Source organism: Trachemys scripta, chromosome 6 (assembly GCF_013100865.1).
Source record: "Trachemys scripta elegans isolate TJP31775 chromosome 6, CAS_Tse_1.0, whole genome shotgun sequence".
NCBI classification, from domain to species: domain Eukaryota; kingdom Metazoa; phylum Chordata; order Testudines; family Emydidae; genus Trachemys; species Trachemys scripta.
The window spans coordinates 21,945,062-21,960,569 of record NC_048303.1 but is presented as its reverse complement, the minus strand read 5'-3'; the positions used below and the strand labels follow the sequence as shown (position 1 = coordinate 21,960,569).

Sequence of the window (15,508 nt, the reverse complement as noted above, 5' to 3'; positions counted from 1 at the left end):
TTTGGAAAGCTGTTACAAACCCATCAACATTAAATAGCTCTATCCTGGAGAAACAATGAGGTTGCTTCAGCTGTGTCATTGACTTTGAATGAACTCTCTACACATAAATCTGTCTGTGGGGAGAGTGCTGACATTCCCCTGGTCTACGCACATGGCTGGGAGAGTTGTAGTTAGTCCACCTGACCAAAGAGAGACAGAATTTGTTTTTCAAAAGGGTGTTTCTCTAAGCAAAGGGAGTAATTTCACTGCCAGGAACAGAAGACACAGCCAGTGGGAGTGCCTTCTCTAAAGGACTTGTACCAAACCCAGGGACTCATTTTCCATAGATCTGTGTGTGCATGTTTAAGAATTCCTTTGCTTTACTGCCACATTGTCCAGTGCTTAATTTGCAATGAAAGAGGTGCTGAGGCTCAAGCAACTAGGTGCCAGGGCTCAAGGAATTTTTTGTACTTTCATAACTGATGTGGCAAGCCCTGGCACAAAATAAGCACTGACATTGTCCCTGAGAGGGCGAACTTGAAACCAGAGCTCCCACAGCCAGGTGGTCTCTGAGGGGAACATGTCTAAATAACTCGGGGGGGCTCAGGCACCAGTTCCAGGTTCTAGGCAGCTGGACTGCAGGGTCCTACTGTCCAAGAAGGGTGTCAGACATGGGGTCTGCATCAGGGAATGCACCTGAGACCCAGAGTTAGGAACAGTGTCCAGTCACTACCCAGAGAACTTAGCACCACATGGGATTCAGTGGGTTGGATCCGGTCACGCAGACAGTGTTGTCCATTCCAAAAGCAGAACTGGTCCAGGTTGTAACAGATATTATTTAAGAACTATGTAAAAGTGAGGTTTATTTTAAGCATGAATTAGACATCTGTGCTTGTGAAAATAAAAGCACGAGATGTGCAAATGCATGTTCCCTATGTGCAAGAGGAGCTGTAGTCACTCCCAAGTCACTACTGATGTTGGTAACTTCACTGAAAGCAGAATTTTTTCTGATTAATAAAGACAGAATCTGAAGTTAGTTTACATAAAGAGAATATGTTCTAAATTCACATTTCTGTCATTTACATTTTGCTTCAGTGGCTCAGTATATTCATGCTGTCTGTCAGGTCTCCACTTAAGGGTTCTTTCTTTGGACATACTTGTGTGAAGATCCTAAATTACTTGTACAGGTGCGGGAATGAGATTGACCAGTAATAATAGTAATGGGCAAGTGACTGTGTCACAGAAACCACCGTCTCAGTTGTCACTGAATGGTAGACATATTGGTAGTCTTTGCAGAGAGACCATGGAGGCAGTTTGACAGAGTAGTGAGAGTAATTGCTTTCACTGCTGCTCCCCGTGTTGTACCTGATCTGCACATAAAAAGTGGGCTTCATTCTCTGGGGCTCTCAATCCTACACCACTTTCACAAGCACTAAAATTCACTCTTATAATATGGAATGAAGGTCATGCTCTTTTTTGCTTTTACACACAACTCTAAGACACTTTTGATTATATACTGACTAAGGGCCCAACACTGATCTGTGCTTATGTAAGACCATGGGGAACACAAGAACCCTCCCCAGCTACTGCATGAGGGCAGATCTCAATCCTTCCCTGTGAGCAGCAGGAACTGGTTCCCAACTGGATAGGGGTGGGGAGGTTACAGGGCCATAGCCCTGCTCCTTCCCATCATTGGTCCATGGAGCAAGGCAGCACAACAGGGGAACCAATATGCCCCATGGCACAGCTATGGGAGAGATTTGCCTCCTGGGTCATCATCTCAACCAGTGTTCCTCTAGGCATTGGTGCAGCTTTCTATGGCCTCTTGTACCAGGCTGTATGTCTGTCACACAATCTAGCACTAAATGAATGCAAAATAATGCTATTGCCAAAAGCACCTATAAGAAATAGGAGAGTTAGGTATAATGAACTGATACATTTTTATTTTAATGAGATTATAACATTAAAAATTAGACAAGGCATCTTCTTGTCTGCAGGCAGAACTGACCTGATTAAAGTAATAAAAAATTCTCCTCTATCATAATGCTAAGTAATGAGACTTTCAGGTGGAAATATTTAAAGAAAATATTTGACAACATGCTGTCTTCAAACCAGGGGTGAAAGTAAGTTAAAGGATTTACCGGTATGTCGGAGTCCTGAGCAGGGGTGTGGCCTCAACTGGAAGGGGCGTGGCCTCAATCAGAAGAGGCAGGGCCTTTAAATCAAGATTTAAAGGCCCCGGAGCTCTGGCTGCGGCCAAGAGCCCCGGGGCCTTTAAATCACCCCCGAGCTACCAGATGCAGAGGCGGCTGGGAGCCCTGGGGCTCAGGGGTGATTTAAAGGTCCCAGGGCTCTGGCCGCCGCTACTGCAGCAGAGCTCCGGGCTCTTTAAATTGCCAATGGAGCCCTGCCGTCGCTACCCCGGGGCTCCAGCAGTGGGACTTGGGAGGCAATTTAAAGGGCCCTGGGGTCCGGCCACTTCAGGGAGCCTCGGGCCCTTTAAATTGCGAGCCTGGGGAAGCCAGTCCGGTCTGGCACGGCGTACTGGCTCTTGCTGGTACGCCAGACCGAACCGGCTTACTTTAACCTCTGCTTCAAACCAAGTGACTGTCTTTGATTTGCCTCTAACTTCTTGTTCTTAAACATTTTAGAAGTGTTTTGGTGTTCTCTATAACATTCTGTTTTATGGCTCCATGTCAGGCAAACCATCTCCTCCTCCATTTTAATAGCATACATTTAGTTATGACCTATATAATTACTAGTTCTAAAAGAACAGAGGACAAGTTCTAGCCCTGCGTAGTTCTAGTAAAGATAGCCCCAGTTCAGCAAAGCAGTTAAATTAATGGGACTTGCACATGTACTTAAGTGCTGTGCTGTGACAGGAGTGCATACGTGCTTAAAGTTAAGTGTCTGTTAAAATGTTTTGCTGAACTGTGGCCACTATTAGTAAATCAGATGCTTTACTTAATTTCCTGATGACTGATCATTTTTCATTTTTTAATTTCAGAAAAGAACAAATTTATGAGTGTCCAGATTACAGAACTGCAGGTCCCAATTCCTGTTACTTTGACAAAAAGCACACCAATCTCTGGACATCTTATAACATTTCTGTAAAGGCAACTAATGAGGTGGGAAGTAACATCTCTAACCCTCATTATGTGGACGTGACTTCCATAGGTAAGAGGGGGGAAAAACAGAAAATAAAGTGGAGATAGGCAGGAGCTGGGAATCATAGAATCAGAGAAATCATAGAAAGGTAGGGTTGGAAGGGATCTTGAGAGGTCATCTAATCCATCTTTCTCTGCTGAGGCAAGGCCAAGTATACATAGACCACCCCTGACAGATGTTTATCTAGCCTGTTCTTAAAAACCTCCAAAAATGGGGATTCCACAACCGCCTTAGTAATCTGTTCAAGTTCTCAACGATCCTTAGAAAGTTTTTTTCCTAATATCCATCCTAAATTTCCCTTGTGTCAAACTAAGCCAATTACTTCTTGTCCTACCCTCGGTGGACACAGAGAGACGTCTTCTTTATCACAATCTTTTACATATTTGAAGATTGCTATCAAGTCCCACTTAAACCTTCTTGTCACTAGACTAAAAGTGCCCATTGCTTTCAACTTTTCCTCAGAGGACATGTTTTCTAAAGCTCTTATCAATTTTGTTGCTCTTCTCTGGACTATCTCCAGTGTGTTCATAGCCTTCTTAAAGTGTGGTGCCCAAAATTGGACACAGTACTCCAGCTGAAGCCCCACCAGCGCTGAGTAGAATGGCACAATTTCCTCCCATGACTTACATACAACACTTCTGTTAATACACACCAGAAAATGCGATTTGTCTTTTTCGCAACTGCATCACACTGTTGGCTCATATTCAGCGTGCAATCCACTATAACCCCCAGATCCTTTTCTGAAGTACAGCTGCTTAGCTAGTTATTCCCCATTTTCTGCATTTGATTTTTCCTTCTTAAATGTAGTACTTAACATTTAAAGTTCCGAACTATGCCATCTTGTTTCTGAAACTTTAGCCTGAAACTGCTGATTGTGAAACGTCTTAATTTGATGGTGAGGGAGCCTTGTAAGAATGGCATTGATCAGCAGATCATGTGCATTCATTTTAAATATGTATGTGTCTGAAAACCGTATGATGTGTGTATTATTTATAAATAAATAAACCTTATTAATTTTGACTGATAAATTGGCACCAGGTTTAATCAAAATTAGCTCATGTTTTCCCAATGGTTTGCTGACAGTTAATGCAATTCCATAACAATTCAGATTCTAAATATATCAGGATAGGTTATTTTATCTCAGTGTCTTCCGATCAAATTTTGCTCCATTTACAAATGTAAAGATATTTTTCTAGCTGCTAGCCCTGAAAACTCAGTCAGGATTTTGAAAGCTAAATCAGGTTCTTCCTGACTTGTGTTTCATAACTAGTACTATGTCTCTGTGGGGTAAATGTTTCTGTTAGTTACTGTATTAAAGGGATGATTTGCAAGAGGGCTGAATTTTTTTTTTTTTTAGTCCCAGTCACATGTCCTGGCTCAAAGTCTCAAAGATCAATGTCTCTTTCACAACACAGGAATTATTGCCCACTGCTGCCATGAGGTAACCCTAGGCACCTTCTTCTGAAACATACTAGTGAGGGACAGACCTTACTTTTCTAGGTACAGAGGTTCCTGGTGGCTCCTTAAGCCCCGTCGGAAGTGTTACTAGTACAGTATTTTGAATTAGACCCATATTAGAGAATTGCGAGCCCTGCTCTTTAGTTTATTTTACACTCATACCTTAAATATTACATTCAAAGCGGTAGGGGCTCCAACCCACACTCCTAACATCATCCTGCTTTCAGTGTGTTACCGAATGTACATATTATATTGATATAAAGATACTCAGTCTATTATCAGGCCAGACGGTTTCATTCTATGAAAACACGTATAGTTTTATGCAAGTATGCGTTTCTGTAGCCTGACAGATTCAGCAGAAAGTGTAAGAGGAACATGAGCAATACTATGGCAAGTCAACAGCCAGTTCAAACATACTCAAAAAGAGAGAAAGGAAGCCAGAGAGCTACTGGACTATTCCAAACCCCTGTTGTCTTTTTGATTGGCTTTTCTTATTTAATGTAAATTGATGCTTCCTGAAGCAAATAAGTTAAAATGCTAGACGATAATAGGAGGCTTCTTTGGTGATTTCAGTTTTTGATCTTTCATTTGTACAGTTCAGCCAGATCCTCCTATAAACCTGTCTCTGCAAGTAATACAATCAGCTGGGATAGTGTATCTTTGGGCAAAGTGGTCTCCACCTCCATTGGTTGATGTCAGATCTGGTTGGCTTATACTTCATTATGAATTACGCCTAAAGTCTGAAGAAAGGGAAGAGTGGGAGGTAAGGAAATGGCAAACTTTCATAGTGAATGTTCTCTTTTCTCTAGTTCATATATCTGAACTTTATATCTTGATATTATATACACTGTGGTGTCTGACCAGGGTCAGGGTAACCAAGTAAGGCTATCCAAATATGACCATTAAAAAGAGGAGAGTATTTCTGTGGTTTGGAGGGAGAGAAAGTAAGAATTCCAGATATGTACATTGTTGTCCTAAGAACTACATACAAGAGAGAGAAACTGACTACAAGACTGAGAGTACAGTAAATTTTCCTTGCAGTGACTATCCTGAACGTGTCTATCTCAGAGATACTAGGGAAAAAATCACACTTCATATGTTCCTTACATCATGGAGTCAGATTTGGTGAAAAGCTGGCACAGTGGGCCAGCAGGGCTATATTTCTCTTGCTCTGACATCTGAAGTGGAGTTGCTAATATTGGAATGAGTGAAAACGAAACTGGTCCTCAGAAATCTAAAATAAGCCATATGTTCTAGACTCCTGAAGAAATCTTGATCTCATTGAAGGGAGATTTGCCATTGACTTCCATGGGTCAGGATTTCACTCTTACTTCTTTGTAGTGCCCATTCTTTAAAGTCTGTGGGTGAAATCCCGCTCCCACTGAAGTCAATGGCAAAACTCACATTGACTTAATGAAACCAGGATTTCACTTCATGATTTGTATAGAAAAATGCCCCAGTTCCTTATGGTTTCTATATTTTTGATTCCCCTCCAGACTATTTTTGTTGGACAGCAAGCACATTATAAGGCGTTTAAATTACATCCTGGATTGAAATACATTGTACAGGTTCACTGCATGCTAGACCATGGAGAATGGAGTGAATGGAGCTCAGAAAGTTACATTCAGATCCCCAATGGTGAGTGGCTGACAATCCTTCTTTTAAAATCTCGGTGATTCCAGTGTTTGTGAAATGTTCCAATGTAGCAGCCCTGAATACTAATGTCCTCTATACACAGGAAATGTACAGTACAAGAGAGAGCAGCAGTGCAACCCTGATAATATCCAGGTATGACACGGTTGTTCAGTTTTCCTGATCCATTAGTCCTTGGCCTCATTGTTGAGACTGACAACTACAGGTGCTATTTAATGACATTGTGATGGCAGGCTTTGGACATTTGTTAACTGGGAACTGGACTGAAATCATCAGCTCATTTCAGACAGGGCACGAAACTGCATTCACCATAATATGGTAACAATTTTTTACCAACCTGGTGTGTGTTTTAGTTGGTGGCCTAAATATGATAGACCTCAGATCTTGTTACCAAACTCCTTAGCCATGCTGTTGCTGCTAGTCACCTCTGCTGTTTTATTAATTATATTTTTCATGTCTTGACATGGAATGTGTTGGCAATGATTAAAATTTTCACACGTGACTAAGGAGCCTAAGTAAGTCCTATTTTCAGAACTGACTTTTAGGCACTTTGGAGCATTGAAAATTAAAGGTCCCAATCTCAAGAATTGAAAAACAAAGATTCTCAATAGCTTGAGACCATTATTCACCTCACGTGCACAATCACAACAGCCTTACTTACTGCAGTGTTTCAATCAGCATCATGCTACTTGATGTGTTAACCTTTGTCCTGCTGTAAGTTTTTTGTTTGAGTCTCTAATAACATCAGTGAGACACCAAACAGGTCACAATAAATCTTCTGTGGCTGTGATCAGACAAGTAGCTTAGGTCTCTAAGTACCATGTATGAGGTCACTAAGCAAGGAACACATAAGTGCTTCCTTTTTCTTATCCCTTAAAGGCAACTCAGCCTGGTTTGGGGCTGCAGGAGAGAAGGGACAACACTGGTGAGAAGACACACATGGGCAAACACTTGGAAGGAAAATGCAGCTTAATCAGCTAGACTTCTTTTGCTGATTTGTTTTTTGTTTTTCTTAACAGAGTTTTGGGATGATGAGTAGAGAACTAAAGTGTCCTTTTTTAAAGTGGTTTATATAGAATAATCTGAAGATAGACAAACATATCTAGAGTGTATGTACCTTAGGAACTCAGATGTTCCTCATTACCACAGTATCTGAGCCCCTCACAAACTTTAATGTATTTATCCTTACAACATCCCTGCGAGGGAGGGCAGTGCTGTTATCCCCATTTTTATGTACAAGGAACTGAAGCACAGATTGACTAAGTGACTTGCCCAAAGTCACACACCATGTCCCTGCACCACACAGACATAAACCCAGATTTCCCAAGGCCCAGTCTAGTGCGCTAACCACTGGACCTTTCTTCCTTCTCTACTGATGAAGAAGTGAAAACATGTTTTTTCTTGTACAGTAAATATACCTAAGTCTGACTGTCCTGTACCTCCAGGGCCGGCTCCAGGCACCAGCTTAACAAGCAGGTGCTTGGGGTGGCCAAGGGAGAGGGGCGGCACCTGCGGCAATTCGGGGGTGGCAGGTCCCTCACTCCGTCTAGGAGCAAAGGACCTGCCGCTGAACTGCCGCCACTGATCGCGGCTTTTTTTTTTCCAATTGCCGCTGCCGATCGCAATCGCGGCTTTTTTTTTTTTTTTTTTTTTTTTAGCTTGGGGCGGCAGAAATGCTGGAGCCGGCCCTGGGTACCTCTCAATAATTTATAAATTCAGGATTGATATTATTCAGTGTACTGTACTGTATAACAGTTAAGTTTATTAACTAGATAATTTATGCATTTCTACAGGGCAGCCCCCTGGAAAGCCTGAACTACTGAGGTGTCGTTCTCCAGAAAAGGAAACTTTTACTTGCTGGTGGAAGCCTGGCTCAGATGGAGGACTTCCTACCAACTACACTCTGCTCTACAGCAAGGAGGGGTAAGAAGCTGTGGATAGTTATTCTGTGGCTTATTATTTTATCTTATGTACGTTTACAGAACCTGAGTTCTCATTTGTTCTTAAATTGTAGTTAATTATCTGGAGAGTAAAAAGTAATTTAAGATTTTTGTAAAAATTAATTGTATTAGGAAGCAGCAGTAGCAACTTCATAATTGAGATTGCAGCAGGGTTTCTGTTTAAAGCCACTCTTTCAAAATGCACTGAAATATTCTATGCAGTGTTGTTGTAGCCATGTTGGTCCCAGAATATTAGTGAGACAAGGTGGGTGATGTTATATCTTTTATTGGACCAACTTCTGTTGGTGAGAGAGACAAGAAGAGCTCTGTGTACGCTCAAAAGCTTGTCTCTCTCACCAATAGAAATTGGTCCAATAAAAGATATTACCTCATCCACCTTGTCTGTCTGGGATATTCTGACAGTCTTCGCCAGATTGCCTTGAAAACTGCTATGCCACTATAAGGCCCGTGCTACAGTTTGTTGTACAAATTTGGGGTCCTTTGGCCAAGGGGCTCCTGAGACACAAGACCACCCAAAATTACCTGTTTTTAAAATTACCATCTTTATATCGAGCCTTTCGCACAGAGATCCATAGACAATGGTAGGGTAGAGCGACACAAAATATGATCATGGTAAGGGCATTCCAGAGATACAAGTGTCTGGCACCAGAGTCAATCTTCAAAAATTTATGGATAAAACTAATATGTTTGTTTAGTTCTGAGGAACGAGCTACTTTTGGCTTGTCCCAGCATTGCTCATGCTTGGGCAATGAGCTAACTTAATGTTGGAGTGTGTAGCTGTCTGCTGAGAGCAGGTTCATTCAGGAAGTGTGCAGACACCAGGTCAAACAGTGAGAGACAAAATGTGGAGCCCACATGCTCATCTTCCTGCTTCTTAGAGGGAGCTGGGAAATGAACACAATTCCTGCAGTCACGGACCTCCTCCCCCACCCCTAATTAGGTTATGTCTACACTAGAGCTGGAAGGGGTAAATTCCAACTTAAGGAGACATACTCACGCTAGCTCTGATCGAGCTAGCGCACTAAAAATAGAAGTGCATCCATGGTGGCACGAATGGTAGGAGGAGCTAGTTGCCCCAAGTATGATCCCATCAATACTTTAAGTACGTATGTGGGGCAGCTAGCTCCTCCCACTGCTTGCGCTGCTGTGTCTACACTTCTGTTTTTAACACACTAGTGTTAGAACCCAATGGCAATAAAAAAAAGCTTAGCAATCCTCTCTCCACGCCGGTAAAATCCTCAGTGCATATATCCTCAACCGTAGCATAACTGCACATAAAAAAAAACATAGGGTTTCTCGCTTTGCCCCTGGGAGGGGTTTTTGCATGGGGTGTATAAACCCTCGGTGGTAACAAAGAAAGGCTTAGCGTCCCTCCCTCTGGCCCAGTGGGGTAACATTGTAAGCTCCTGTGCCCGCTTGGGCAGCATAAAATCTTAAGTAACTAAAAAATTTGTAAAAGCAATACCAACAAGTTGTAACAACATGTTTAAAAAACAAAAGGGTTCAACTGCGGACTCGGGTGTCCCGCAGTCGTGAACAACGGCAGCGTTCACGGTGGGGTCAGGGCTGAATGCACGGGCAATAGGCAGTGCGAACACGAAAGTCCCGCTGCCTGGCCTGCTGGTGTCACAAAAGGTTGGTGGTCCTAATGCCCGAGCTACGAAAGGGGCAACAAAACCCCAGTTGCCTCTTTCACAGGGGGATGAGGACCAATCCCGGCTGGAGAGGGCTCTCACCAAGGTAAAATACAATCCCTGGGGTTCCGTCACAAAGCTTCAAAAAAGTGTGCATTCTTGGCAGAATTTATTAAGCCTGTATGCCAAGTATAAAAAGCAGAAGGGTAAAAACCTAGGGGCAGCTGTAAAATTAATATAAACTGCAGCAGCCGTGTGATATCAAACATTGTCAAAACAAAAAAAAAAGGTTAAAAAAAAATCAGTGTGTACCCAACAACTAGTAAAAATTAATCAATTAAAAGCACAAATTACTAACCAGGCAGCAACCCAAGCCCATGCCCAAAACAAGTTGCAGGGTCTTAAAACAAAACTTCCAGGCAAAAAAAGCAAAACGCACTGCCTAAAAGCACTGGCTAAGCAAGTACTGGTCCTTCAAAAGCTCTTCAAAAATTTAACCATTCGTGCTCAGCATACACCGCAACGGCAGTGAGTCTGCCATAAAAAAAAAATTAAACAATTAAAACGCCAGTTGGCCGTGCGTTCTGTCCAGGTGGCAAGCCTCACGAAAAATAACTCGGGTAACCCTTGTAAGTAATATAGTTTAAAAAAAAAAACAACCAAAAGGGGTGGGGGCTAGTTAAAAAGCCCACCCTCCTTGCTAAATTGGAAATAAAACAAAGCCTGTGCCCATAAAAAAAAAATCAGCAAAAAAAGCAAAATCGGGCCCAAACAAGCAGGCAGGCAACAAATAAAAAATAGTAAAAAGTGGGTTAAAAGCCCTAAGGGCATAGTGGCAAAAGTAAAAAATAGCAGTAAATACAGGCATCAAAATTTCAAATCCCCAAAACACTACTTAAAATAGAAAAATCTAAGTTAATAAAGGTATCGTGTTAAAAAATAAAAAAAAGTTAACTATAAATGCTAAAAAAAACCCTAAACAATTAAAGATTGTAAAAATATTCAAAAAATTTTTTTGGGTTTCTTTGCACCCATTCTAAAAAAAAAAGGGTCCTTTTCCAAAAAAAATTCTATAAATAAGCCAGGCAAAAAAACAATCTAATTTAAATCATTAATGTATAAACAATTTAGTCAAATTTGCTAAAAAAAAAAAACTTAAGGGGTGTCTATTAAAACTTAACTGCCCCCAAATGTATATACATGTAATCTATGTACAGCTATATAAAAATTAAAGCAGTGTCAGGGGTATTAAAAAAATAAAATACATTGGTTTTGTTTTTAAATAATACCACTAAAATCCATTTAAATCTTTCATTCAAAGTTGCAAAACCAAAAAATGGTTTTGGCCAAACACAAATAACTCAAGTGTTGTTTGGCTTTAGTATTTAACATTTAACCCTTAAGGGGTAACTTAATGCTTTACAAAATTTAAAATGACGAAGAGTCCTGTGGCACCTTATAGACTAACAGACGTATCTTTTTACAGATCCAGACGAACATGGCTACCCCTCTGAACATTTAAAACGTTTTTAAATAAAAACCAAAATCGTGGCTGCAGCAGGGCAGTCAAAGCCAAAAAAATAAAAATAAAAAAAAAAATCTAAATTTTTTTTTTTTTTGGTAACAAAATGGCAAATAAAAGCTGTAGTAAACAAAAATAAAAAAAAAACCAGTGCCCCACACTAAGCCTTAAAATAGCTCTGTGTAATCAAACTGTCACTTTGCTAAAGGTACATAAAATTTCTGTAAGCACAAAAAAACCCAATTACACCTTATATAAAAATTAATATGCCTAATGTTCTAAAAATTAAATGATAAAAAAATGCATTTTCCCCAAAACATGTGCAATGTATATTATAAAAGGGGTTAAAAAATGCAAAAACATACCATACTACTTATTTAAAATCCTATTAGGGCTCCAAAAAAAGCCACAATAGGTTGTGTTTTCTTTTTCAAATGTTTTAAAAGCAAAAATTAAAAAGTTAAAAGTAATCAAATCTCTGGTAAAAGTTAATTGTGTCCCTTTTAAAACAAAGTCTCTAAGCTGCTAATGGCTTTAAATCCAAAAGCAAGCCAAAAAGTGTCTGTATTAATGCAAATTACCTAACTAATGAAGGTAAAAGCCATTAAAACCTGGCCTGCCTATAAAACAAACACAAAAAAATAAGCGGGTAATTCCTCTGTAATGCCTGCAATCAGCAAGGGTATTTGTAAAAATATATAGCTATTTTAAGCAATAATCTGACACCCCCAAAGAGGTAAAAATGTGGTTGGGTTTTTGGGGGTTTTTTGGGGGGGGGGTTTGGTCTTTCAAAAAAAAAAAAAAAAAAAGGCTAATACCAGCTAAAAAGCAACCCAAAATACCATAAATCTACTGTCATAATAAAAATTGTATTTTGTGTTCTATGTTTTGTCTTGTCTTCTTTGTCTTGTTGCTAGCACCGTTGTGTATCAAATGCTGCAAAAAACATCCTCAGGTAGCACACACCATATTAAAAAAAATTGGTTTTAAAGCAAAAATTATAAATACTATGAACCTAAAGATAATTAAAAATAAATTAAGCTCTCTGTCCCAGCTACAAAACAGCCTAATACAAAATCAAATAAAAATAAATAATCATACTGCTATTTCACATAAAAAGAACTAAAATGCAAATACTTGCTTTGTCCACCTTAAAACACAAAATGTTTTGGGTAATACTAAAAAACACTAAGATTTTAATACACTTGCTAAAGCAAAAAAAAAATCACTGTTTAATACTTATCAGTACAAATAAATGCAGTATGTTTCTAGCATAGTAAGGCCAAACCTTTTAATTAAAAAAATTATCAAAATTGCACACCAACAGGCTCTAAAAGCAAAAATATAAAAAGTTAGCCCACTCCCCATATTGCACATAAAATCCTTCTGGCTACCCCAGACCTTCCCTAAATCCAATAAAAACAAACCCTGTTCCTCCTATGATGGCCTAAAGTAAAATAAAAAGCCCTTTAACAAGTAATAGCAATCCCTAATCCCTAAACACAATATAGTTGTTGTAACCTCCGAAACCAGGCAAACAACATCCACAACAAAAATTAAAAAGGGCTGCAACAAAATAACTAATAATTTAAATGGTTTTCACATGTGCCTCAATTTCCCTTTGGTGCATAATAAATAATAAAGGTGCATTTATGTTGTCCCTTTTCTTTCCCTTTGGCTTTGTTAACAAAACCGGGAGTAATACCAAAAGCCCCAAAACATCCCAAACAAAAGTGGTAAAACCGTTCTTGCTGCTTCAGGCCTGCAAAATCCTTCATTGCAATATAATCCTCCTCCACTTAGCCCCCAGTCTGCAAAAAATGGTCCTAAAAAAACACCTCCACGTCTCTCCTCACCCCCACCTCCCCACCAGCAGTGGTGGCAAATTTTACCAGCCACCAAATAAAAGGCAGCCACTCAACGGTAAATCCTCCATAATGCACTTTAAAAGCTTTAAACATTTATTTGCCTCTAAAACGCTTCCAAGTCCCAGCCTTCCTTCCCAATTGTACCGGGGGGGTCACCCTCCAACTTGCCCTCCTTACCCAAATATTGTCCCCCCAAAAAAGGCAAACCCTAGTAAGCTCCTTGTGGAATGGGGCTAATTCGACAGTCAATATTTAAAATATTCAGCAGCCGGCCATAAAAAACAAGCGGTTAAAACAATTTTAAAAGGTCATGGGGCTGGTCACAAGTGCAAATCTTACCCACCTTACAGTGGCCACCTCCACCCTCAAACATAGTGCCAAATTGGCCCTCCACATGCAAAACACCTTGCAAAAATTAATTAAAACCATAATTAAGGCCAAAAACCAACTAACTTAAAATTCTGTGCGCTCCCAAATCCAACAATATTTAACCCAGCAAATTCATAGCATCGAAAAAAATTTGCTCCATAAAGCCTGGCCCAAAAAAATCCATTCCCACTCAAAAATTCCCCCAAAACAATAGCCTTTTCGCTACTCCTAAAAACTCACTAATTAAAAGTGCACAGGCATAGCCTGCTTCTTCACGGCCGTTGGCCCTATAAAAAAAGGGTGGGCCCCTGGTATAAAAATCCAACCAGGCCTTTAAAAAGGCTGCCTCTAAACCCATAGTCCATCACAATGTGTAAAAGGTGGCTCCACCCAGTAACACGGCTAAGCTGTATGTGCTAACTACAGCCCCCAACTATCAGCACATATAAATTGCAAAGGGCAACACCTGGCAACTATAACCTATAAAACCCCCTCAAATAATGTGTAAAAAAAGGGCAATGCCAAGCCACTTTTACAAGGTGGGTCAACACAGCTGCTAAAAAGGAAAGGCATCAAAATATGCCCCCACTAAGGCACATCTGTTTACCAATATCTCAGCGTGTGTTTAAAAAACCACCAAGTCTAAAGTGCTTCTCAACTTGCTGTTACAATCTAAAACGCAAAAATTTTTAGTGCATTGGCCCGCTGTTATTCAAAGTATTGTTAATGTTTCTAACTATGTTGTGTTTCATTTTTCATAAATCACACCCAATGTTTTCCTGCCATTAATGCACACCCAAAAACAACTAACCATGTTCCAGACAAATGCCTCCTCCTTTACAGTGTTGCAGCACGTTTCATCTAAAAAAAGCTGCCTTTGCCACAGCCATCCAAATGGAGCATCTATGCCAACAAAAATGTGTTATGCTATGTTTCTAATAATGCCAATAGCCACTACTGGCTAGTGCATGCAATTGTTGCCGCCCTAACAATTTTATTTGTGCTATATTGCTGTTTATGTAAAAGGCCAACGGTAACCCTAGCCACCGTGTCAGAGAAAGGGTAAAAACCTAAGTGGTGATCCCTCACAACAAAATGTTGATTAGGGGTCAAGGGGGGGACTGTCACAACCCAATGGCCCCCTCCCTCAGGGGGTCCCCTGGGGAGGCAAATCAGCATTGTATGTTGCTAACGCTATTGCAGGTATTGCAAGGTATTTTGGAAAGGGAAAGGTGTGAGTGTGGAGTGAGAGGTTCCTTTGCAGGTTACAAAAGGCCATAAAGGAAGGAAGGAAGAAGGGAATGGGTTAACTCGATGCTCCAGCTAGCTCCAAAAATAAAACTCTATCTCCAGCCCAAGGCCATGGCACACAACCAACTCTCGGCTGCCTGCCAAAAAAAAACGGGGGCCTAAATTCCAACCCCAACCAGCCGTAAAAAAAAAAAAAAAAAAAAAAAATTCAGCTAAACAAAACTGCAGGGGCTGCAAAAACTAGTAAAACAGTAAAGGCCAGCAAAAAAACCCCAACAGTTTCGCGTCCTTAAAGCTGGTGTGTTTTTAAAAAGCTTAAAAAGCCACAAAAGGCCGGTTTAAACTGGTACAAAAAGCACGGGAAACAAAGATCCCTAAACAAAATGCCCCCAAAAAACCCCAAACTTAAAACCTTCCTAAAAGCTAAAGCAAATTAAAAATTAACAGCAAACCCTAAACTGCCTGTGCACAAAACAAAACTCTCGTCTACCCTTCCCCCTCTTCTTCTTCCGTTACGCCCAGGCTCCGCCAGCCTTGGGTTGTGCGTGTGTAAGTATAAAAATGGGTTAGGGCTTGGGTACTAACACTTTTTTCCTTCTTCTAAGTAACATGGAGGCAAACCCAACACTCACGCTGTTATTTTAT

The 15,508-nt window shown here is 40.4% G+C and overlaps 1 protein-coding gene and 1 long non-coding RNA gene across 10 annotated transcripts in view; one reads left to right on the top strand and one right to left on the bottom strand.

The window, feature by feature from the left end:
• The window catches only part of LOC117879427, a 58,231-nt gene that overhangs the window by 21,685 nt on the left and 21,038 nt on the right, over positions 1–15,508 (bottom strand). The gene's annotated exons all lie outside the window — the stretch shown is intronic.
• PRLR (prolactin receptor) overlaps positions 1–15,508 on the top strand; it is a 341,223-nt gene that overhangs the window by 310,276 nt on the left and 15,439 nt on the right. For all 9 annotated transcript variants that reach the window (XM_034774608.1, XM_034774612.1, XM_034774611.1 and 6 more), the window contains 4 exons: positions 2,987–3,156; positions 5,202–5,368; positions 6,102–6,243; positions 8,052–8,181. In XM_034774608.1, coding sequence (XP_034630499.1) covers positions 2,987–3,156; positions 5,202–5,368; positions 6,102–6,243; positions 8,052–8,181 — 609 coding nt within the window. The remainder of the gene's footprint in view (positions 1–2,986; positions 3,157–5,201; positions 5,369–6,101; positions 6,244–8,051; positions 8,182–15,508) is intronic.